The sequence below is a fragment of the Gadus chalcogrammus genome, chromosome 8, assembly GCF_026213295.1.
Source record: "Gadus chalcogrammus isolate NIFS_2021 chromosome 8, NIFS_Gcha_1.0, whole genome shotgun sequence".
In the NCBI taxonomy this organism is placed as follows: Eukaryota; Metazoa; Chordata; class Actinopteri; order Gadiformes; family Gadidae; genus Gadus; species Gadus chalcogrammus.
Window position 1 is genome coordinate 11,949,368 of NC_079419.1, and position 23,633 is coordinate 11,973,000.

Below are 23,633 nucleotides of genomic sequence, written 5' to 3' on the forward strand. Positions count from 1 at the left end.
ATTGATACCTTCTTGTCTTTTGAGATTAATGTAAGGAAATTACATGTTTATATGTGAATATGCTGTTTAATATATAACCGTATGTTGGATGGTATATGCATTACAGACAAAAACTGTAGTAATCTGAGGAGAATTTGCAAGGGGACCACACCTCTGGCCAAGTCATTTGGATTTATTTTAGATTTGAAAATATTAAGTGGAAGTCAGTTTAAGAAATATTGTGTTACCGACCAAAATAGGTTTAATTTCAAATCGAAAATTTGATTTATCCAAGTACTTTCTTTTATTTATGAATGCTTATGTATATAATCGTTTTGGTTAGATATTCATAAACTATTCATTTAGACAATTAATGTTTTATGATATAAATTATTATTGCAAAAAGCTGTTTACTTTGAACCTCTTATTTTACAGGGAAAATACTACATTCACAAATGCAAATGGACTAAAATGAAACCACACATACATTTCAAAATACAATTCAAACACTATATTGAAACATTAATAAGACTGAAGTATAGCAAAACATTAAAAACAGTATAAATATTTAAAACCTTAAATATTTTTCGTTAAATGTCTTTGTGTCTGTTACATAGCACCCCTTTGTATATAGTTCTGTTAGCTCCAGTTTTTTGTCTAATTGTTTTATTTGAAGATGGTTGCATGATTTGCGTATTAATAAATATCAATAATGCGTGTGAATGTGTGTCTTTCCCTTGCCCAATATATTATGACACAAACAAATGAAAAATACATACACATTTTAAAATATTATTTTATTTTCAGTACCCAAATAGTAAAATAACGATTAGTATTAAAACAATTGTTATAAATGTGATTGCAACACTTGACTCCTAGAATACTGCTGGTAACCACTATAACAGGTTGTTATAATCCGTTGAGTCTGAGGTAAGACAGCCAATCACCATCCACGGGTGGGGAACCACTTCCCTACCAGACGCCCACCAGAGTGGACGTGGTACACGCTATGCATCATGGCTGTGGCACAAGACTGTAGGGATCAATATTGACACACACAGAGACAGAGACAGAGACACAGATAGACAGACAGACAGACAGACAGACAGACAGACAGACAGACAGACAGACAGACAGACAGACAGACAGACAGACAGACAGACAGACAGACAGACAGACAGACAGACAGACAGACAGAGAGACAGACAGACAGAGAGACAGACAGAGAGACAGAGAGACAGAGAGAGACAGGGGTAAAGGGACCATCAGACCTGCAACACCGACAGAAACTTGTTAAATATTGACCGTGTGTGTGTACTGACGTGGTATGGAACCAGTTTGAGCAGGGAGCCCAGGGGGTATTTGCTGTAGTCCAGCTCCCCTGTGATTGGCTCTACTCTGCCATGCTCCTGGGTCATGGACAGCAACCTGCATAGGGGAGGACCAATCAGATGTCTCAGTCACAATGTCAGACTAACGGTCACTGGTTCGTTACATGGTGGAATTGTTATTAGAACACTGTGTTATGGGAATCTGACTTCGAGTTAACGAGAGACTGAGAAAAGTTAGCAAATGATTGAATATTAAAATTAAGGTTTAAGAAAATTTTTGCACGTGCATTGTGCAATAATGAATGCATGCATGAATGAATGGACAAAATAATAAATTAATGCACAATACACAAAATCTTGAATGTATTTTAGACAGAGGTTTTGAGTCAGTGGAGGGATGAGATTCTTCTATTTTAGATTATATAACTTTAGTTCCAATTAGAATACTTGAGGTCTGGATGTCCTTCAATCACAGCGTATCCAGAGGGCAGCCTTCCTGCTCCGTCCTGACTGGAGGTGGACCGTAGGAAGCAGAAGAAATGGTAAGGCAACAAAAAAACAGCGCTAATAAAATAAGTAATGACAGAACTTCCAGCATTTCGATTTTTAGAAACACTGATTACGAGAATAGTACGATAGCAGGAATAACGTTATGGCTTATGGTTAAGGTTCCAGGGTGTGCATTAATGTTCACCTCTGCCTTTAACAGTTACAAATCAATTCACTTCAAATAGCAAAATGTTCTAAAACCTTTACTATTTTCACGTCTACGCATCGCAATTATGTCAAACTCTTTTGAAACGCTATTTCGAGGTGTACCCAATAGTGACATCACATGTGTGTGTATCCATCCGGATGTTGGGCGGCGATGTCAACGTCCCGGTTTACCCCCCCTGGACCGCTCAACCCTTAGCTCCAGTCTTAAACAGGTATAGACTAATGAGCCCTCTGATGTTACCTGAGAGCCGCCCACCCGCAGTCCACCAGCAGCTGGTTCCTGTGAGGACAGTGTCCGATGACTCTGGTCAAAACTCGCACAGCAACATCCTCCATACTGCACGAGCCGATCAGCGACTGCTGCACATCTGAAGGCCCGTGATTTGAATTAGTTTGAGTTTGATTTGTCTTATATGTAAGGCATATATACAAAAAGGTATTTTTTATAGATATTATTATTATTTAGGGTATTATGTGCCTTTATGGAAAGGACAGTAGAGTGAACAGACAGGAAGGTGGGTTGAAGAAGAGTGCGAATGACAGCTTGGAACTGCAGGTGGGAATCCAACCCTGGTCGCTACAATGCATATGGCCTTCGTGGTTAGCGCACTAGCGGGTCAGTGTGAAGCTACAAGCATCGAGGCATGACACGTACCGTAGAAGACGTAGTTTCCTGGGTGAACCTCACTGAGCTGGCCCATGTCTTTGATTGGATGGCTACAGGAGGGGGTGGAGCCAATGCTGGACTTGCAGTTGATGCCAACGGCTCTCAGTCTGAAACGGGAAAGTGTGCATGTAGTGCAAGTACTAAAGAGGTAGTCTGACAAATCAACAGATTCATATTTGTTTTCCCCAACCATGGGACTAGAGGGGGGGATCTGTAAGCACACAAAACACAAACCCAAACCATTGCCAGCAGCAGTAAATTGTGAAAAAATGTATATTCAAAAGGTTTCAAATGAAACCAATGTAGACTGGCTACTGTAGGAATACAAAAATGAAAATCCCCTTATGAATATAACAGCCACTCCACACAAATGAGTTTCTCTTCAGTAGAATATCTCGGTAACTAAACAGCAAACCATTGCCGTCTCCCCCCAGATGTTTTGCTATAAACATAGTTGGCAGCTGGATCCAAGATAACTATAAAGCTCCTTTAGATCTATAGTAGGCTACATATATTCAAGTATGTTTTTAAGGTGTTGATCCATTCTATGTAGCATTGTGACAATTGGATATACTACATGTAGCTAGGCTGGAAGGTAAATAGACTTCAGCCTAGTGATTGGACTTCCCGTGACGTGTGCTGTTGACATCACACAGATTTTGATCATCATCTTGTGTAAAGGTGACTTTGTATGGCTATTTGTATTTGTGTGTTTGGTCTTTGGCTTACTTTTCCATGAACTGTAGTGTTAAAGTGGTTGTTTCCTGGGCGACCGCTTGTATTTTCTCCACCCCTTTGCAGTGATAAGAGTTCCCACAGTGTGCGTACACACCGGTAAGCTCCACCCCCTCCGTCTTGGCGATGGCCTGAGCCAATTGGAGAGCTTCTGGTTCGGAGTGCAAGACACCGGCTATAAAATAAAATTTGAGAAATGTTCTGATATTGAACCACCCACCCTTTATATGTAATACATTATAATATATTCTTCTCATATAAAACTCTAAACTAATTTATACATTTTTCTGTGTTTTCTTCCGACTGAAGGTTATAAACAAATCGTAAAACGTACAGGATTTTTCAAATGATGAAATCTTGAGCTTCCAGAGACTGAACTGATCAGGAATTCACTCAATTCATTTTCAGAATCTGTAATGCAGCCATCTTCGGATAGATGCATCCAAACAGCTTAACATTGATCAGCTGAAACATTGATCAGCTGACACGTTGATCAGCTCACCTCTCCCGTTGCCACAGTCCAGTTTGAGCCAGACGTGCCAGGGGCGTCCGGCCCTCAGGGGCCTCTTGCTGAGCAGCTCCAGGGCCTGGGGGTGGTCCAGCAGGACCTGGAACAGACTGAGCCTCTCCGACAGGGCTGCACAGCGCTCCAGCTGCACACACACACACACACACACACACACACACACACACACACACACACACACACACACACACACACACACACACACACACACACACACACACACACACACACCCAAACAATTTGTTTGGATTAGAATAGTTTTGTCCAGCTTTATGGAGGATAAAGTTATCTTCCATTGTACGATGATAAGAAGAGGTATGAAGTGTACGACAGGTAAAGGGAGACAGGGAGCAGGTACCTTATCAAATGGAAGGGGGTAAGCATAGAGGATATCATCGAACCCATGGTCGGCGTAGAAGGAGGCTTCTGCCAGGGTGGAGACCACCACACACCGCCGAGAACCCCCGGTCATAATGTCCCCGCACTCCCTTCACACACACACACACACACACACACACACACACACACACACACACACACACACACACACACACACACACACACACACACACACACACACACACACACACACACACACACACACACACACACACACACATCTTGCAGGGAAAGATATACTTTGCACAATCATTGCAAATTGCAATGCATAAGACTGTGTGTGCAATGCACAACACTGTGTGTGTGCATCATACAGGGTTTTATGGGTCTTCATATGCGGTCTCAGCTTCACTCCCAGATCCTGATAGCGATCGACCATCCTCTGAGCATTTCTCTTCACGATGTCTACATCCACCACCATGGCGGGCGTGCATAGCTTTGAAATTGGGTCGCCTTCCATTATGCTGTCAGCGGAAAGAAATCATCATCAATCATCATAGTTGCAATTAAATCAGTGCGCCTGAGCGAGCTCAACTCAAAAACACATTTCAGAAATGAAGTTTAGTTTTAAATAGTAATATTTTTAGGGAAGGCGCAAATATACCGACCTTAAGCAGGAGCGAGCTCCGTACTTGCAGGAAGAAAAATATGTGGAATATATGTGCGGACAACCAAGTTCTTTCAATTCTCTCTCGCTTGCATTAATGAGAATGGACTATTGGCCCATTGAGCTCGAGTCGGCAGGCACATGACGTTTGTATGTATTCTACGGCAACTCTTTTGCGTTCAAAAAGCAGAACCTATAAATGGACAGCACCGAAAAACCATAAAGTAATCGCCGTGTTATATGAGAACGATTGCACCCCTTTACTAATACGTATTATTTTATTCGTTAATAATACATTTGTGTCCTGGTTTGAAAAAAAATACTTTTAAATAATTTACGTAATGACCGTAAACCTACACCAGGGGTCAGCATTAAGGTCTGTGGGGTTCTTTCACCAAGATGAAGATTAAAGAGTGAGAAGAATCAAGAATAAGTGCAAACATTCGCTTAGAATAAGAACGCCTTGAACGTTTTATGTTCAAAAGTCGCAAAACGAGCATGTTGATCAGCCATGTCCCTCGTCTTCAGTCTACGTATATGTTTCGTAATATGGTAGGCCCTAGCGGTGATGAAAATGACGAAGATGAAAATGTAATTACCCTCTTAATTTTAGAGTAGAATGTTTCCTGTCCTATCTGCCTACCAAGAAAACACGGTGACTCACACGAGTGACTCTGTGAAAACAGAACATAGAGGGAGAACATTCAGCTGGAGAAGCGGTTGCAGCTGGATCTAAGGTGTGAGGCTTGCAGACTTTGAAGTCATTAAAATCAGAAGCAGGTGATCCATGCTGCTGTCAGTCTGACTCGGGCCAGATGAGGCTTCTTAAACCAGCCATCATCCACTCGCACGCCAGTTATGTTTATTCATATAAAAGGGATATATGTTTGGTATTTCTATTTTTTTTATTACTCATATATTGTTGTTATAAGAGTGATTGTTGCTGTGATTTTGTTTCTGTTCTGTGAGCTTTTTATACTTGACTCCACTCCAGCCTTACAATGTCATTCATAACATTGTTTGTAAAGAGGTGGTGAGATATGCAAGTATACACTCTTTTATACTTATATGTCTACTTTTTTTTATTGAAAAAAAAAACATTCATATACATTTTAAATTCATTATTTGTTGTGTTCTTTATCAGTAGTTTATAAATGTACATGAAATGGCAATTTATGAGAATTTTTTGGTAAATTTGGGTCCTGGGGAGACACCAACTCTCTCGTTTGGGTCTATTTTCATTAATTCATTCAGTCTCTAATCATTGTGACCTCTTTTCCCATACTGTGCCAATCAGGGCCTATTATGTGTTCTAAATACAGGGTTTGAATCAAAGCAAGTTTGGTGTGGAACCATTTAAAACCACTTGCTGTAAATCCTGATCTACATTTGGTCTTCTTTGATCAAACATGTAAGAATTACATTTTAATCGCAAATGTATGATTTGTTTATTGTTAACCTATCCTAAAGGGAAAACAGACAGACTCACAAAAATACATATTTGGGTTAATCACATTCAGCTTTATTAAACTCATGTGAAACTTTCCCTCTTATTTTTCTGTAGGTCTGCAAGTGTTACATTCCTTTTTTGAATGTGTATGTGTATGTGTGTTTTTATATGTGTGTGTGTGGGTGTGTGTAGACATACAGAAGTCTGTTTGTGTGTGTGTGTGTGTGTGTGTGTGTGTGTGTGTGTGTGTGTGTGTGTGTGTGTGTGTGTGTGTGTGTGTCTGTACACGTATGTGTGTGTGCGTTTGTGTGCGTGTGTACGTATGTGTATGTCTGTGTGTACGTATGGGTGTGGGTGTGTGAACTACTTATGATCTCGTCCCTGGGTCACAGATACAAAAAGCACGTTTCAAGAAACAGTAAAATGGCGTTGTTCTGCTCTCTACTGTAGCACCTTTAATGTAAATATTGCCTTCATGGAGTGTGGGAGAGACGACTTCTCTACCACTATCAAAACAATTGGACACAAACCAAAAACAGTTAAAGCACCAAACAATTTAAAAACACCTCAACTCATTTCAAAAACGACTCTTTGGTCTGAGGCGTCAATCCATAGATTTAGAATGAACAGAACCTTCCTGTCAATCAACACTTTCAAGGCGTATGTCTGTTGCCCGGGAAACCAGATGGAACATTCGGACCGGAAGCGGGGTCCCACTCAACTTCCATTGGATCAAAAAATACAAACAGAAAAGGTCGCCATGGAGATTCCCTGATTCCTGCAACGTTTGGATACCCCAAAACAACAACAACAACCACATCTACAACAACGGCACAGCTCTAGCTCAACGGCGCCGCCCCCCTCTCCCTGCACTGACACCGGAGAGTGGGTCCATCTTATGCTTTCTTCTAACATTCTAGTGATTCTAATTCTATGATTGGCGTGCGTGGTGATGGGCCCCTCCCCCGCGCCCCCCCCCTCCCCCTCCTCCTCCTCTTCCTCTTCCTCCCTCCCTAGCAGATCCAGCGGACGAAGCGCTCGAAGAAGGACGGCTTGTTCAGCAAGGTGTAGTCCTCGCCGCGGAAGATGGCGGCGGCGTCGCCCAGCGCCACCTTCCTCAGCACCTCGGTGTCGGCGTCGGAGCCCATGGCGATCACGGTGGGCACGCCCTCGGCGCGGCGCATGGCCGACACGCCCTCCTCCAGGTTCTCGCTGGACGTGACGCCGTCCGTGATGAAGACGAAGGACAGCTCGGCGTTGCGGCGCGCCAGGCGGCTGCCCTGTTGGGGGGACAGCGGGGGGGGGGGGGGGGGGGGGCGTTGCCGTGGTGACGTGTATGTCAGACAAGGAGCAGTGTCTGTGGCCGTTATACTGTACATGCATGTGTAGCTGTTTGTATTCCTGCACGTGTGTGACTGACAACGTTGGTCTGCCTATGTTGGTCCTTCGTTTGTGTGTGTGTCTTCCTCTCTGTGTGTGTGTGTGTGTGTGTGTGTGTGTGTGTGTGTGTGTGTGTGCGTGCGTACCTGTGACATCACCAGGTTGTTAACGGCGTGGATGATGGCGCTGCCCAGCGAGGACGAGGAGTCCATGTAGGTCATGGCGGCCAGCGAGTCGGAGATGACGGTGAGGTTGTGCGTGAGCCCGAACTCCACCTTCTGCTCCGCCTGGCTGCCGTACTGCAGCAGCGCCACGCGGGCGTTCCTCTCGTCCGATTGGCCGTTGGCCAGCGTGAGGCGGCGCGCCACGTTCTCCACGAACTCCTTGGCGTGGCGGTGGTTCTCCAGGCCCATGCGCTCCGAGCCGTCCAGCAGGAAGACCAGGTCCACCGGCCGCTGCACGCAGCTCGCCACCACCGGCTCTGGAGGGGGGGGGGGGGACACACGGAGAGACGAGTCAAGGGATGGGACGGGTGGGTCAGACAGACAGATGGACAGTCAGACCGACAGATAGGCGGGTATACGGTCGGACAGACCGATAGACACGCAGAAGTTCAGACAGACGGACAGACTTACGGTCAGACAGGAAGAAGGGCAGACGGACGTACATATGCTCATTCAGAACGACAGATAGACCATCAGATAGACAGACATATGGACGGCCAGACAGGGCGGGCATTGAGCAGTTGTGTTTAATGTTAACAGTGTGAAATGTCATGGTGTGAGGGATCAAACGCACAGCTGGCAGGCACATGTTCAACCCCAGATGGGAACATTTGTTTTTATTGCGTGTCTGTATGCGGCTTGAAGGGTTTAGTCTTTTTTTGGTATGGGGGTTAAACAAGGATAGAGGCCAGCTCAGTGCTTTGATTCTAAACCCATCAGTCTCACACACTCAGATCATTTGGGGGTTCATCAGAATAACAGCTGTTTCAATGCACTGAGATCTACTTTATTCTCGTAAAGAGTGAGACATTTGACTTTCATTCACATTTCCAAAAATCAATGTATTAGAAACATTAGCAAGCTGCAGTCACATAGCTTTCACGACACAACGCCATACAGGATTACGCTGTTGTCATGGTTATAAACAAGAGATGGAGGTAATCCCCACTACAAAATCAGGCTCTGTGCATACATGCAAAATAACTCATATTTCAGGGTTATAAAACTCACAAAGCATTAACCGTCAGCTAGTCTTGGCCCATACACCCACGCACACACGCACACATACACGCATAATTGACTTCCTCGCCAATTCCCAGGAACTCCCAAGGATAATGATGTTTATGCGTCAGCATTTTCCGTTAAACAAAAAAAACAGAAGAAATGAATATTGGCCGCCACTTTTGCCGCTTGTTTCACACACCGCGTAAAGTGAGTCACCTAAAAAAAAATCAAGTATAGCGATGGGCGTAACCATGGGAACGTGCAAAACGGCAGCACACAACACACGATGCGGTTCACAGTTGGAATGAGTGTCACTACACCCAAACCTTCATGAATGGCTCCATGGACGCTAACCTCCTCATGATCTCATGATGAGGTAAACTGTTCCAGCACAACCCCAAACACTTCCCTCCACTTGGCGCGGAGAGAATGATATGTATCATATTATAACACTTATTTTAAACCACTGAACAGAAAAAGGACTCTTTGTCTTCACAGAAACCTGTTTGATATATACTCCAGGGTCAACTTATGTCCACCCATCAACGAGACACTTACACACAATAAGAGCCTCACTCGGACACCGCCATAAGCTCAGTAACAGCCAAAAAAGTGCTAACGTTTAAATACGACCTCTACGCTAGGAGCAGCGGCGGCAGCTAGCTAGCTTATTCTCTATGTCTCTCTATGAGGAAGCCAAATGCGAGGTAGCGCGGGGTTAGCATGTCAATAACTAGCAGAGTCCCAAGGCGCGCGTCGGGTCTCCCAGGATGTCGCCGTAGACGTATTTGAAGGAGTCGATGAACAGCTCGGTCCACTGCTGCCGGTCCATCCCCGTGCTCATCTTGGCCCTCTGGGCGGTGTAGGCCATGGTTGCCACGCCAACCCCGTACTGATGCTCGCTCAGGCCGCTGAGCAGGTTGGCCACGCCCTCCAGAGAGGTGGGGACGGAGGCGGGGTTTCCTTCTTCAGACAGAGGCTTCCAAGGGGGAGGGGCTTGCCCCTCGGCCGTGCCCCCTCCTGAAACAAGTGGGCGGGAACAAAAGTGGGCGGAGACCCACGAGGCAGTGCGCAACATAACAGAGAGGGGGAACGGCCGACAGGGGCGGGGCCAATGTGTCCCACTGAATGGGAGACCAATCGGATAAGGGGACTGGAAAAGAGGGTATACTCTCTCCGAATCAACCAGCAAAGTTGTTGAACCAAACCATGTCAAACATGTCATGTTGTCTGATTGATGATTCAAGCAAAGAAAACCGGTTGATTGTATTGCTTGGAGAGTAAAACCAGCACTGCCGTTTGCGTATGATTTAGGTTAAAGGTTCCCCCTGTTGAAGTTCATTAAGCTGTTCCGGACGCTTACCTGATTTGCATGGAAGATCTGGGCAGACGATGACGGGATCTAGAATCAAGACAGACATATAGGATGAGAGGAGCACGCAAAGTTTCTGTGACACACACAACTTGAATACGAGCAGGTCTGTGTGCACACAGTGTGTGTGTGATATAAGTAACTTTAACTATAACTATAGTTATATAACTATAACTTTCTTTGAGGTTCCCCCGTTTTTTAGTATTTTTTTCTCTGAAGCACTTTGAGATTCTTGAATATAAAGTGCATTATAAATAAAATGTATTATTATTATTATTAAGTGTTTGTGTGTCAGCAGAGCATGCTATTGACCTTTATGTGTGTGTGTGTGTGTGTGTGTGTGTGTGTGTGTGTGTGTGTTTGTGTGTATTTACGTGTATACGTGTGTGTGTGTGTGTTTTTGTGGTTGTGTACCTTGGCAGAGGTACACATCAAAGTCTCATCATTTTTATGTGTGCATGCGCGTGTGTGTGTCTATGTGTTTGTGGGTATGAATATATGCATGTTTGTATAGGTGTACAGGATACATATGTGTGTGTGTGTGTGTGTGTGTGTGTGTGTGTGTGTGTGTGTGTGTGTGTGTGTGTGTGTGTGTGTGTGTGTGTGTGTGTGTGTGTGTGTGTGTGTGTGTGTGTGTGTGTGTGTGTGTGTGTGTGTACCTGGGCACAGCACGGTCTCGATCTTGTCGATGAACTCCTCGGCCACCAGGTCAGCGAAGCGCCTCATGCCCAGCACGCGGCCGTCCTTGTTGCACGCGATGCTCTTCAGGCTCTCGCTCTCCTCCACCTTGTCGAACATGTCCCCGATGCCGATGGCGCTCACGTCCACCGTGGGGTCGCTGGGTCACGACACACACACACACACACACACAGGGGAGGACGGCATGAGTCCGCTCATCGGGCACGCAACGGCACCGTACACACGTTTGTACACCCGTGCGCACTCACACGCACACACAGTCACAGTCACACAAACACACACGCACACACACACACTCACAAACACATACGGTGTATGCTAAAAGGTTCTGGGTTTGATCCCCAATGTCTACAACATATCCTTTGACATCCTTGGTCAAATACTAACCCCTTATCCATTGGGGATTGGCTGACTGCTAAATGACCCAAAGTAAACAAAAATGATCTCACAAGCATTCAAATATACTTTCTAGTCATCAAGCAGACGGTTTTATTATTATTAGGATTAATATTATGAACCTCACACAAACACACACACACACACACACGTGTCACACACACACAGACAGCCAGACAGACACACACACACACGCAAACACACACACCCTCTCACACACACACACTTACCCTCTCACACACACACACACACACACACACACACAAGGACAAGCCGCTACCTGCAGAGGTAGGTGAGCAGGGAGTCGTCGTCGCGCGGGTCGAAGCGCCCGTCGGTGATCACCACCACGGTGACGTTGGCCTCGGCACGCCGGCTGTCCCGGATCAGGTGGTCGTAGGCGTACTTCAGCGCTGAGGGCGTCCAGGTGCCCCCCGCGATCCACTCCAGACTCTTCATCGCATCCTGGGGGGGACGGGGGGACGGACGATGTCATCAAGTAGATGTTATGTACGTTAGAGTACAGGAAGTATATTTAAAGTACTACGTCTAAATGATCAATTATATATGATGCATATAAAGTTGAATCTTTATTAAAATTAAAATTTTCTCTGAAACGGGAAAGACACAAATATATAATACATATTCAATTATGCAATGTTTAACGTTGAAAAAGTAATCAAAACACTGAGTGTGTGCGTGTGTGTATGTAGGTTGATGCCTGCATGTCTGTGTGCGTGTGTAAGTAGGTGTGTTGGTGTGTGTTTATGGGTGAGTGCAAGTGTGCCTTTGTGCCTGTGTGTGTGTTTGTGTGTGTGTGCCTGTCTCTGTGTTTGTGTGTGTGTGTGTAAAACCTTGAAAGCGGACAGGGAGTCGATCTTTGGGTCGTTGAGACGGATGGCCTGGAAGGTTCCGCTGTGACTGTACTGGACCACACCCACCCTGGTGCCTGGGACACACAAACACACACCCACTGGTTACACACTCTAGTTATTCCATTAGATCAATCAATCAATCAATCAACCTATCAACCTTCTCTAAAGGTCTGACGAGAGGAGTTCTGCTGTGTAGACAAGATCACGTAGTTGCTGCCATAACGACATCACAACTAGGAATCGTCATAAATATGACCTTGATTCGCCTCTTAAGGTCAGCCCTAGTCAAACACTGACACTGGCTGCAAACTGTGTTACAAATACAACACATTCCTACACAACTCTTAGAGGGGGAGCTGATTATAAAGTCATAGCAAAACATGGTGAGAGAGGTTTTATGACGCGAGTGAGAGGGCTGTGAAGATAGAGCTGAAGATGACTACGATGAAGAAGATCATATGGAATGATGAAGATGGAGATTAACATTTGGTATGGTGTCATATCCTAAGGGGTGAGGGTGAGGATGAGGGTTGTAGGGTATGATGAAGACGAGGACGGTATGGATCATTGAAGAGGCAGCAGAAGATGTAACTGAAGCTGAAGATGAAAGTGTGATGGTATGATAGGGTAAGGGATGAGGGGGAGGCTGATGAAGAGGATGGAAGGGTTAGATGACTAGGGTGATGGTATGGTACCATTGAAGGGGGAAATGAAGATAAGGATGATGATGAAAATGAAGTCCAAGAGGAAGTTGAGAATGATGATGAAGATGAAGATGAAAGCATTAAGGGTTGAGGGGGGTGCCCACCGGTGGCTGAGTTGGGGTCTTTTGACATGGAGCCCAGTCTGTTGATGGTGTTGATCACAAAGTTCTTCTCCAGCGTGAAGTTTGTCAGACCCACCGACTCGGAACTGTCAATCACAAACACAATATCCAGGGCGCCACAACGCTTCTCACAGTCTGTTACACACACACACACAGACACACACTCACACACACACACACACACACACACACACACACACACACACACACACACACACACACACACACACACACACACACACACACACACACACACACACAAACACACAGTTATTATTTATTGTATTGATAGCAACAGTATTGGTTTAACAGTATCAATAAAGGCATTTGCATTACTGTAACTATTAGTCAATGCATTGATGAACCCACCACAGCAGCCGCACGTCTCTCTGATGTAGTTCATGACATCACACTCCTACAACCAGACGGGAGACAACATGGCGTCAAATTCAACATGGTTGAAGTGGTTTCCTACACGGCTGACTATGGCTCAACAGGCCCTATTCACCCAGCGGCCATCTTGGATCTAAATGCTAGCCAGGTGGGATGAACTGAAGGCCGAGCTCGGCCTGCAGTTCATCCCACCTGGCTAGCATATAGATCCAAGATGGCCGCTGGATAACGAAGGCCCACAGACTAACGGTTGGTGAAAAGGATGCTGAGGTTCCTCACCGTCAGACCAGGATCTCCCTCGGGGCCGGGGTCCCCCTGTTTGAAGAGGAAGACAGAATGTGATGTCATATCCTGTGACACTGTTGAGAAGCCTACTGTAAATAAATACATGGCTGGAGTGTGTGTAGTGTAAATGTATTCATTCGTTCATTCATTCGTGCAGTGTCCACAGGGTTAGTGTTCTTTGTGTGCGCGTGTCTGACGGCGGGTGTGACAGACTCACGTCCCGTCCGAGCTCTCCTCTTGTGCCCCTGCGGCCGGGCTCCCCTCCGGGTCCGGGCTCTCCCTGTTCACATCACAGCGGTCAGACCCCCAGCACGTGGTCTCCCTCCCCCCCGCTGGGGCACTGGCCCACAGAAGGTGGCGCTCATTTCGTTCTTTCTTTTGTACTTTTATGTTTTGCATGAATCAAGATGGTCGAATCATAGATAAAAAATTAAATCTATACATTAAGGAGGACTTTTATTTTCTTAACCAGGGAGATGTCCAGGTAACTCACCAGCTCTCCTGGGGTACCCTTCCCCCCGGACTCTCCCTTGTGGCCGCAGTCCCCTCTGCTGCCTCTGGGTCCGTGGTTGCCCTTTACTCCTCTGTCTCCCTACGGACGATGGAGCAAGAGTCCCCACAAGTCAAAACAGAGTTCTGTCTCAGCACAAGAAAGTCCTTGCAAGGCAGGAAAGTGGGATGACGTGCGTATGTGCGTGCGTGCGTGCGTGCGTGTGTGTGTGTGTGTGTGTGTGTGTGTGTGTGTGTGTGTGTGTGTGTGTGTGTGTGTGTGTGTGTGTGTGTGTGTGTGTGTGTGTGTGTGTGTGTGTGTGTGTGTGTGTGTGTGTGTGTGTGTGTGTGTGTGTGTGGGGGGGGGGTGTGTGTGTGTGTGTGTGTGTGTGTGTGGGGGGGGTATGTGTGTGTGTTGGTGTGTGTGTGTGTGTGCTTGTTTGTGTGTGTGAGTGTGTGTGTGAGTGTGTGGGCGTGTGTGTGTGGGTGTGTGTGTGTGTGTGGGGTTTACCGATGGTCCCCTTGGTCCCGGGTAGCTGAAGCCTGGTCTTCCTCCATCACCCTGAAGTAGAAAGAGACATTTTAAAACTTGGGCAGGCAATGCATTTATGAATCATTTTTGTCTTTGTATCCGACCGATCCAAAATATAAATCCAAAGCTCTGGCAAAAATGTGACAACAATCTGGTATCCGTGGCTCTCGCATGCCTGCAAAAATCGTGATGATGGCTTACCAACCCGTCTACCTACCTACCTATCTGTCTGCCTATCTACCTGTCTACCCTACCTACCTATCTACCTACCTATCTGTCTGCCTATCTACCTGTCTACCTACCTACCTACCTGTCAACCTACCTACCTGTCTACCTACCAGTCCGTCTACCTGTCTACCTAGCTACGTACATGTCTACCTACCTACCTACCTGTCAACCTACCTACCTGTCTACCTACCAATCCGTCTACCTGTCTACCTACCTACCTGTCTACCTACCAATCCGTCTACCTGTCTACCTAGCTTCCTACCTGTCCACCTACCTACCTGTCTACCTACCAATCCGTCCACCTACCTACCTGTCTACCTACCAATCCGTCTACCTGTCTACCTAGCTTCGTACCTGTCCACCTACCTACCTGTCTACCTACCAATCCGTCTACCTATCTACCTGTCTACCCAAGCTACCTGTCTACCTACCTACCAGTCTACATACCTGTCTTACCTCTCTGCCAGACACATTGTCTTCCACAAGACCAGGCAGACCTACTGCTAAAGCTAGCTTACTCTGGCTGGTTTCTCCCCATGACCTAGCATAGTTTTAAATACGTGAACACACACACACACACACACACACATACACATAGACATACACATACACACAGGTAAAGACCCACACGCACACCCACACCCGTACCTTGGGCCCCTGTAGTCCAGGCTCGCCTCTGGAGCCGGCATCACCGGGGTCTCCACGCGTACCCTGGAAGGAGTCGGGACAAACAACCCCACCGTTACCGCGGGAACGCACAACGGCTAAACAACCGTGGGTCACTTATTTCCGACGTAAGAGATGATGGGCACACAAGGGCTGTCCCAAGGTGACCTTTGACCTACGTTTCTCCCGGGCTCTCCTGATGCTCCTGCCGGTCCTCTGGGTCCTGGGAGGCCGTTGTCACCCTGAAAAGAAACCGAAACGCTGAGCGACGCAGACTCGTGTGTGTGTGTGTGTGTGTGTGTGCGAGTGTGTGCGTGAGAGTGTGTGTTTCCATGTGTGTTTGACTTCATGGCGGCAGAAGTGTGCCCCTCACCTTTGAGCCCTTGGACCCCACCTCACCAGGAAGTCCCCTCAAGCCCTCGGGCCCCATCTCACCCTGAAACACAGGAACAACTCACGGGTTACTTTGGTCTGGTCAGCAGGTCCCAATGCCAAGCTCCGCCGCCCCCTAGTGGAGAAGCACCGCGCTGCAATGGGGATGTGCACAAGAGACTCAAAAGCATCCAGAGATGTGATGGGACGCGGGTGCGGTTCGCAAAGTGTTTGGGACGTCACCTTGTCTCCGCTCCCTCCGTCCGTTCCCATGCCACCCTTGGGTCCAAAGTCTCCCCTCCTGCCCTAGAAACACAACGACACACACACTGAACATAAGAAACACGCAGAGGGACAACACAAGAATGCTGTGTGGGGATAGGCTGAGACACATCGGTCGGTGCATCGTGTGACCTTACCAATTCTCCCTTGGCCCCTGGAGATCCTATTGTTCCCTGGAAGGCAATGACACACACACACACACACACACAGGCAGGTGAGTGAGCGGACAGGTCACTGGTGCAAGTGCGGGTCTATGGGTGTATATGTGTGCGTGTGTGTGTGTCCGGGGGGAAGATTGACGACTTACTGAGGTCCCTTTCTGTCCAGGGATACCAGGCGAGCCAGGACTTCCTCTATCTCCCTGTAAAAGTAACACCAAAGTTTAACCCTTGAACCTTGACCCTAGTCTCCTATTCACTCATTTATTCCTGAGAGAGATGGCTCTTTAATGGACAAACAGTTGTCGTCCATTTTTGGATGGAACTTCCTTTACAGGCACCATCCTTTCCGATTGGTCAGGAACATGGCTGCGAGGGCGGGGCTCGTGAGCTTACCTTTGGTCCCCCGTCTCCAGCAGGCCCAGGTGGGCCGAATCTCCCAGGGCGACCACCATCTCCCTGGCAACGGCACACGCATGCACACACACACACACACAAACACACGCACACACACACACCCACACAGTTAAGTTCTGATATTCTCAACAGCGTTGTTTTAAACTAGTTTGACCTTTGAACCCTGGTGGTGGTACCTTCTCTCCATCGGTTCCGCCGAGACCAGCCGTACCCACGTCTCCGGGGTGACCATCGGGACCCTACGGAACACACACGCGCACCCCCCACACACACACATCAGTCAATGGATTCTATGGCACCCCGACTGGATGTATAGCCAGTGTCAGTTGGCCGGGGGGGTCGTCAGGTCTTACCACGTCGCCTGGATCTCCTTTGCAGCCCGGGGCCCCGATGCGTCCGATCTTACCCTGCAAGGCGGGGGAAACAAGGACCGACATGTTAGAGGGAAAGCCCTTCTGGAGCCCGGTTAATACTGTACGGTAGAAGAATAGAACACAATAGAGGACCTGGAGGGTGACTAGAGAATACACACCTGAACACAATCTTACATACCAACCAATCCATTTGAACGGTTGGTATCACAGTAGAACGGATGGCTGCGTCACGTGAGATAACTACTTCAAACGTGTCTAAGCGTTATGCTAATGTTTTCTAATAAAATCACACTTATGAGAATAGAATAGAAACCCCATCCAGCTGGAAGTTTTTGTCATTTTTAATAAATCATTACTATGATTATTGTAATAATAAACACTTTATATATTTGATTATCTTTTTTTGACGTAAAGTGGTTTGGTTTGCAAATTCCCAGAATCCCTCAGTTTTAAAGACACAGGCCTTAAAAGGTCTCAAAGACACAGGCCTTAATAGGTCTTAAAGACACAGGCCTTAAAAGGTCTCAAAGACACAGGCCTTAATAGGTCTTAAAGACACAGGCCTTAATCTTCCTGGTCTTAAAGAGACTGATCCTGTAGTTTTGGGGGCTCATCCGTCCTCACCTTCTGTCCGTCTGTCCCGTTGCGTCCTGGGAGACCGGCGACACCCTAGAAAATAAGGTCAAACAAGGTCAGGGGTGAACGAGGTCAGTGAGGTCGGACCCAATCAATCAGTGCAGAGAGGGATTGATCAGACTGATAACGGACAGTTGGAGAATTCCAATGAGGAGAAGGAAATGCAGTAATGTCCGGAACCCACCTTCTTTCCTTCGGTTCCAATCTCTCCCTGTGAGGGAGAAAATACAGCTGGGTTATTGATTGTTGATCACAAAACAGGGTTCAAAACACAGACGGAATGTACCTCAGTCAATAAGTATTGAGCTCTACTCCCACTCACCTTGTCTCCTAAGAGGCCGATTTCTCCCTGCAGAGAGGAGGGACAGAGAGAGAAAGAGAGGGAGAGGTTAGAACAGCCGGCCAAGTCAGCCAATCAGAAGGCAGAGATGGGATGATTGGCGGGGTTCCATACTCACTTTGATACCAGGCTGACCAATGGGACCTTCGATACCAGGGTCTCCGGGACGACCAAAGCTCCCTTTAAGACCTGGGTCTCCGTTGTCCCCCTTGGCTCCCTACAGGTGACAGGTCAAACACAGGAGATTAGTGATAGTGTATTATATTTGCATGTGTGTTTGTGTGTGTGTATGTGTGTGTACGTGTGTGTGTGTTACACTCACTTTCTGACCCCTGTGTCCCTTCGGACCAGAAGGGCCCGGGGTCTCTAGACAGGACACCTTGTAACACTAGTCGAACACGAGGGAGGAAGAAACAACAACATTAGCGATTCCTCGCGGCTTCACTTGATTATTTGGACTGAAGTCTGCTGTGTGCGCGCCCTCACTCACATCCACGTACGCCAGGTGAACCTGCAGACAGACAAACGACAAACAAGTGGTGCGTTAACACGGAATATCCACAGCACTAGGGCACTAGGGATGTATTGCACATTAGAAAAATGATTAATAAATAAATAACTGATTACAAAACAAAAAATGAGTACAAAATTACAAAAGAAAACATTATTAAAAAAGAAAAATACTTTATATAAATGATCGATTTTTTTTTATGATGACTGCTTTGTGTATTCTTTGTAGTTTATTAGTTCGTTATTCTACATTCTATAAATATATTGCCTTGTCGTATGGATTCCCATGCACTGAACGACCATTAATCTACACATTGAAGCCTAAAACACATTTTTAGGGAGTGTGTATAACAGGAGTGATTCTATGTCTTTATGTTCTGTGTTCTATGTTCTACATTCTACATTCTACGTCCTTCATTCTATATTCTATGTCCTACGTCTCCCGCCTCGAGTTCTACACTCTGCTCTGCTACGTCTCTGCGCCCGGCGCGGGTCAGGCGGGCGGCGGCGGTTACCATGGTGTCGACGATGCGGTTGATGGTGTCGTCGTGGATGACTGGTCGGCCCTGGCTCAGGTCCACCGCCATGAATTCGCGGCGGTACACGGAGGCCGGCGAGTTGGCGATCTCCTTCAGGCCCGTCTCGTCCACGTTCTTGGACGCCGCCACCACGAACATGCGGATGCCTTCGTCGCGCGCCCGCTCGGCCGTCACCTTGATACCCCCGCAGGGGCTGCCGGTCACGTGGCCGTCGGTGATGACCACGGCGAAGCGCAGGGCGCGCGGGTCGGAGGGCCTGCTCACCCGCGCGCCCATCTCCTCCGTCATTTTGCGGAGGGCGCAGTCGATGTAGGTGCCCTTGCCCAGGTAGACGATATTCTTCACCCACTGCGGAGAAACGGAGCAGAACCGCGTCACACACAGTCACACATGCAGCCCAGCCCGGGTCACATGGGCCAATTGGAGACGGGACGGACCATGATAGGATATGCCATCAGCTGATTTATCGTTTTTATCCGTGTGGCTATTTCCTGAGGAAAAAAAATGTACGTTTGTGTGTGTGTGTGCATGCATTTGTTTGCATGTGTTTGTATGTGTGTGCGTGTGTATGTGTGTGTGTGTGTTTGTGCATGTGTGCATGCCTGATTGTGTCTGTGTGTGTCCGTGTGTGTGTGTGTCTATGTGTGTGTGAGTGTGTGTGTGAGTGTGTGTGTGTGCATTCGTGCGTGCGTGCGTGTGTGTGTGCTTTACCTTCATGAAGGCATCCTTTGGTCCAATGGAGCTGGTCACCTGTGTCTGGGAGAAGTGAAGCCCACCTACGTTCCACCGCATCTTGACCAACCCCTTGTACTCAACATCCTCCAAACGATTTGCTAACCTCTGTGTGAATTCCTGTAACACACACAAACACACACACACACACACACACACACACACACACACACACACACACACACACACACACACACACACACACACACACACACACACACACACACACACACACACACACACACACACAACCAACCCCCCCCCACACACACACACACACAGATTCAACCGTCAGAAAATCTGAAGGCTTTGGATGGTTGGTTTCAGTTTGATGATATTGAATATAATACAGAATAGTACTGTATTTCTGGTCTGCGTTACAGTTAAACACACATTCTATGGAGTGTATATAACACACATTCTATGGAACGTCTATAACACACACTCTATGGATCATATCAAACACACATTCTATGGAACGTTTCAAACACACATTCTATGGAACGTTTCAAACACACATTCTATGGAACGTTTCAAACACACATTCTATGGAACGTTTAAACCCACATTCTATGGAACGTATCGAACACACATTCATGGAATCTTTCAAGCTCCCAGTCTCTTGAACGTATCACGGTGTTAAAGTGTGAAAGTGTCAAGTGAGGACCAGGAACCTTGATGCTTTCCACAAGGGCTCCAGGGGGGGACTCCTGGAGGGCGATGGTCTCCGAGGTGTCGATGGTGAAGTACACGTCTATGGGACATTCATGTTTCGCTGGAAAATGACATTCAAAAATACAATCAAACATACAGTAAAAAATATCTAAAAAACACAATGATAAATACATTCAAAAAATTATTTAAAAATACATTCACAACCATCTGCCCATAGGTCAAAATAAACATGAGAGCCAAGATGACCAGCAGGAGCCTAAATATCGTTATTCATACAATGAGTAATAAGGAGCTGAACTATTTATCTTGCTTACTCTTGTTCCCTTTAGAAAGATAACATAAAAACGGGCCAAATGTGCAGCGTGTGGTTATACTATCCAGATGTGTAAGTTTTATTGTAACATCTTGTGCACACACAACACATTCCTAGGAACTTGTGATGACATGACACTTCACGTCAAGTCACAGTCACTTTAACAAGATGCTTTCTTATATTAGCAGAAGATATATTAGCAGATATCAATTTGATTGGTTGACGAGCAGCAGTGAGGTCACTCACTGCTGCACTCTTGGGCATTAGTCACAGCGCCGATCAGGAAGCAGCAAAGCGCCACCCACTGGAAACCCATGATCGTCGCCATCTCCCGTCTGAAAAACATCACACACACACACACACACACACACGCACACACACACACACACACACACACACACACACACACACACACACACACACACACACACACACACACACACACACACACACACACACACACACACACACAGTAACACGCACACACACATGCACCCAGGCAAACACAAGCATCTTTCATTTTGATTCTTTCCAAATCAAAAAAACGTCTCCCTAGATTATTTGAACATTCAACCGTAAATGCCCGTAAAAAAGTGTAAAAAAAAGAGTTTAAAACCAAGGTGAAGAAAGTAGTTCTGTTAGATAAGTGATCAAATGTAAGCAGCTTTGTGAAAAACGGCAGACAACAGAAACATTTCATCTTCTCATTTTTCAAATGTCATGGAAAATGTAAATAATGGTTCTTTGAGCGGCCATCTTAGATCAACTCCTCTTATTGAATTATATTTGCCACGGACTGTATTGATGGATATCAAACATGGCTGCTCAGGAGGAATGCTAATGCCATGCTGTCTAAATGTTAGCTAACTTTAAATGTGTCTAATGAAAACCAAAAGCGGACCATATGGTCAAGTAGTAACGAACGTACTAAAGCCAACCCAGGTAGGGCCTAATTGAAGAACAGTTGGTATCGACTTTAAAATTTCATGAAAAATAAAATATGGGCAGTAAAAATCCTATAACTTTTCTCCAGTAACTCAATGTATTAAAGGGCCCATTAGTAACACCAGGTGTGAATGTGATTAGCCATTTCAAAGTGGGAGTTTCCACCTGGATGTACGCCATCATACATCTAGGCGCACACTCCCACTTATGATGTCACTAAGGCACAGGAAAAATACACATTTTGTAATGGCTTACAAAACTGACACCTGGTGGAATAATAGGGCCCTTTAATTAAGATAACAAATTGATAACAAATTGATAACGGCAGTTGACGACTTGCTACAGTGCTTAGCGTCACTAGTGACATCAGAAGCTTGTCTGCTACCATGGTAACTCCTGATACACGTAAATCACATCACTTCCACTGCAGCAGTATAATTTCCTTTAGGCGTGCCGTCAGTACACTGCACTATGAACCCATAATTCAAAAAAAGGACTTAACATCTCATGTTGGTGGTTTTATTTACTCGCCATATACAGCCATAGCATTAGTAGTGCTTCCACAAAATATATAACAAGATCAATATTAAGGTAATAGATTTCATTGGACAATCTAATTGGTTGGTAAAATGACACCCCTAGTTTATATGTGACCAACAGTTCAGGGATAATATCAGGACACAAGCTATAGCCAAACTGCTATTTAATACAAGAGAAAGTCTGATCTGTAACTTTTGTCTCCTTAACTTCAAGGCACATGTGTAATTGTAATATATAATCAGACAGTTTTAAATCAGAATCAAATCAGACTGGTAATTTCAAGTTGTATATTAGCTGCTTAACATGTTACAATGTCTAGGCCTATAAAAAAGTGTTTCTAATTACCTATCCAAGATTCTGGATTTCAAAATCAAATCCATATTGTGTTTATCTGTGTGAAACATATCTAAAGTAGCCAGCTTTCAAAGCAGCGATTATGATGGCTAACTGCTTATTAAAGTATTGGCCTACATGGCCTACTGCTGTGCCGTCCCAGGGCGGCTCCCTCTAGCGGACATCAAGGAGTAAAACAAGGTCAGGGCTGCAGAGATGCGTCTTCCACCTCTGCAACCCGCTTTAATTTGTCCAAAGTTTAACGGGTAAACGTCCTCACTAATCTATCTCTTAACCCATAAATAGCCGTAAACAACCCAGATTTCACTTGGCCTATATATCATGCATATGCTTATTTCTAGAACAAGGACCAGTTTAATACGTGACTTTCGAATCCAATATTATTTATATTAACCGTGTATTCTTCGTTCATTTCGGGAACAGTACGCTCGCGCTTGGGAAAAAGCGACCATGTCATATAACGAGCCGCACTGTTACGCGTAAAAGTACTACTCACCCGAACTCTCTCGAACAACTTCCGAACTCTCCAAATAACTTGCTGAATCCCAATGGTATCACTTCCTCATCTCACTGGGAAGAGACAGGTTAATAACAGAAGGGGGGAGAAGACGAGAAACTGGGAATAAAGTCCTGGATGCGCTCGTGCTTTCCGCAGAAGAGCCACTCTC

General features: G+C 46.1%; 2 protein-coding genes across 3 annotated transcripts in view; both read right to left on the minus strand.

Annotated features, from left to right (window-relative positions):
• Window positions 1-757: 757 nt before the first annotated feature.
• zgc:162816 (uncharacterized protein LOC571260 homolog) lies at window positions 758-5,128 on the minus strand. Its single transcript, XM_056596864.1, has 10 exons — window positions 4,963-5,128; window positions 4,669-4,818; window positions 4,314-4,443; window positions 3,932-4,082; window positions 3,424-3,604; window positions 2,683-2,801; window positions 2,269-2,395; window positions 1,758-1,820; window positions 1,302-1,407; window positions 758-1,012 (listed from the first exon to the last, which is right to left on the minus strand). The coding sequence occupies exons 2-10, from the start codon at window positions 4,812-4,814 to the stop codon at window positions 923-925; spliced, it is 1,113 nt and encodes a 370-aa protein (XP_056452839.1). The 5' UTR covers window positions 4,815-4,818; window positions 4,963-5,128; the 3' UTR covers window positions 758-922.
• A 1,492-nt stretch (window positions 5,129-6,620) lies between these two features.
• The window catches only part of col6a2 (collagen, type VI, alpha 2), a 17,049-nt gene continuing 36 nt past the window's right edge, over window positions 6,621-23,633 (minus strand). Inside the window, exons 1-32 of one of the 2 annotated variants that reach the window (XM_056596368.1) lie at window positions 23,462-23,633; window positions 21,373-21,461; window positions 20,813-20,913; window positions 20,118-20,258; window positions 19,383-19,754; window positions 18,848-18,868; window positions 18,680-18,745; window positions 18,476-18,574; window positions 18,340-18,366; window positions 18,202-18,228; window positions 18,006-18,050; window positions 17,361-17,414; window positions 17,184-17,246; window positions 16,987-17,049; window positions 16,740-16,793; window positions 16,570-16,605; window positions 16,394-16,456; window positions 16,152-16,214; window positions 15,958-16,020; window positions 15,761-15,823; window positions 14,864-14,914; window positions 14,357-14,455; window positions 14,081-14,143; window positions 13,858-13,893; window positions 13,555-13,600; window positions 13,168-13,320; window positions 12,339-12,433; window positions 11,768-11,949; window positions 11,052-11,230; window positions 10,384-10,422; window positions 7,938-8,272; window positions 6,621-7,691 (exon numbers count right to left, since the gene is read on the minus strand). The exon at window positions 23,462-23,633 is cut by the window's right edge and continues 36 nt beyond it. In XM_056596368.1, coding sequence (XP_056452343.1) covers window positions 7,425-7,691; window positions 7,938-8,272; window positions 10,384-10,422; window positions 11,052-11,230; window positions 11,768-11,949; window positions 12,339-12,433; window positions 13,168-13,320; window positions 13,555-13,600; window positions 13,858-13,893; window positions 14,081-14,143; window positions 14,357-14,455; window positions 14,864-14,914; window positions 15,761-15,823; window positions 15,958-16,020; window positions 16,152-16,214; window positions 16,394-16,456; window positions 16,570-16,605; window positions 16,740-16,793; window positions 16,987-17,049; window positions 17,184-17,246; window positions 17,361-17,414; window positions 18,006-18,050; window positions 18,202-18,228; window positions 18,340-18,366; window positions 18,476-18,574; window positions 18,680-18,745; window positions 18,848-18,868; window positions 19,383-19,754; window positions 20,118-20,258; window positions 20,813-20,913; window positions 21,373-21,454 — 3,048 coding nt within the window. In that variant the 5' untranslated portion in view covers window positions 21,455-21,461; window positions 23,462-23,633 and the 3' untranslated portion in view covers window positions 6,621-7,424. Of the gene's footprint in view, window positions 7,692-7,937; window positions 8,273-8,452; window positions 10,041-10,383; window positions 10,423-11,051; window positions 11,231-11,767; window positions 11,950-12,338; window positions 12,434-13,167; window positions 13,321-13,554; window positions 13,601-13,857; window positions 13,894-14,080; window positions 14,144-14,356; window positions 14,456-14,863; window positions 14,915-15,760; window positions 15,824-15,957; window positions 16,021-16,151; window positions 16,215-16,393; window positions 16,457-16,569; window positions 16,606-16,739; window positions 16,794-16,986; window positions 17,050-17,183; window positions 17,247-17,360; window positions 17,415-18,005; window positions 18,051-18,201; window positions 18,229-18,339; window positions 18,367-18,475; window positions 18,575-18,679; window positions 18,746-18,847; window positions 18,869-19,382; window positions 19,755-20,117; window positions 20,259-20,812; window positions 20,914-21,372; window positions 21,462-23,461 lie in introns of those variants that run through there. The other variant, XM_056596369.1, reaches the window with a different exon arrangement.

Bases quoted from the DNA above. Each gene is read 5' to 3' on its own strand.
- zgc:162816 (XM_056596864.1), bottom strand. From the start codon at position 4,814: ATGGAAGGCGACCCAATTTCAAAGCTATGCACGCCCGCCATGGTGGTG. The intron at 2,396-2,682 runs GTACGTGTCATG...ACGGGCCTTCAG, and splicing joins AGGAAACTACGTCTTCTACG to ATGTGCAGCAGTCGCTGATC. The intron at 1,821-2,268 runs GTAACATCAGAG...GTCCACCTCCAG, and splicing joins TGCGGGTGGGCGGCTCTCAG to TCAGGACGGAGCAGGAAGGC.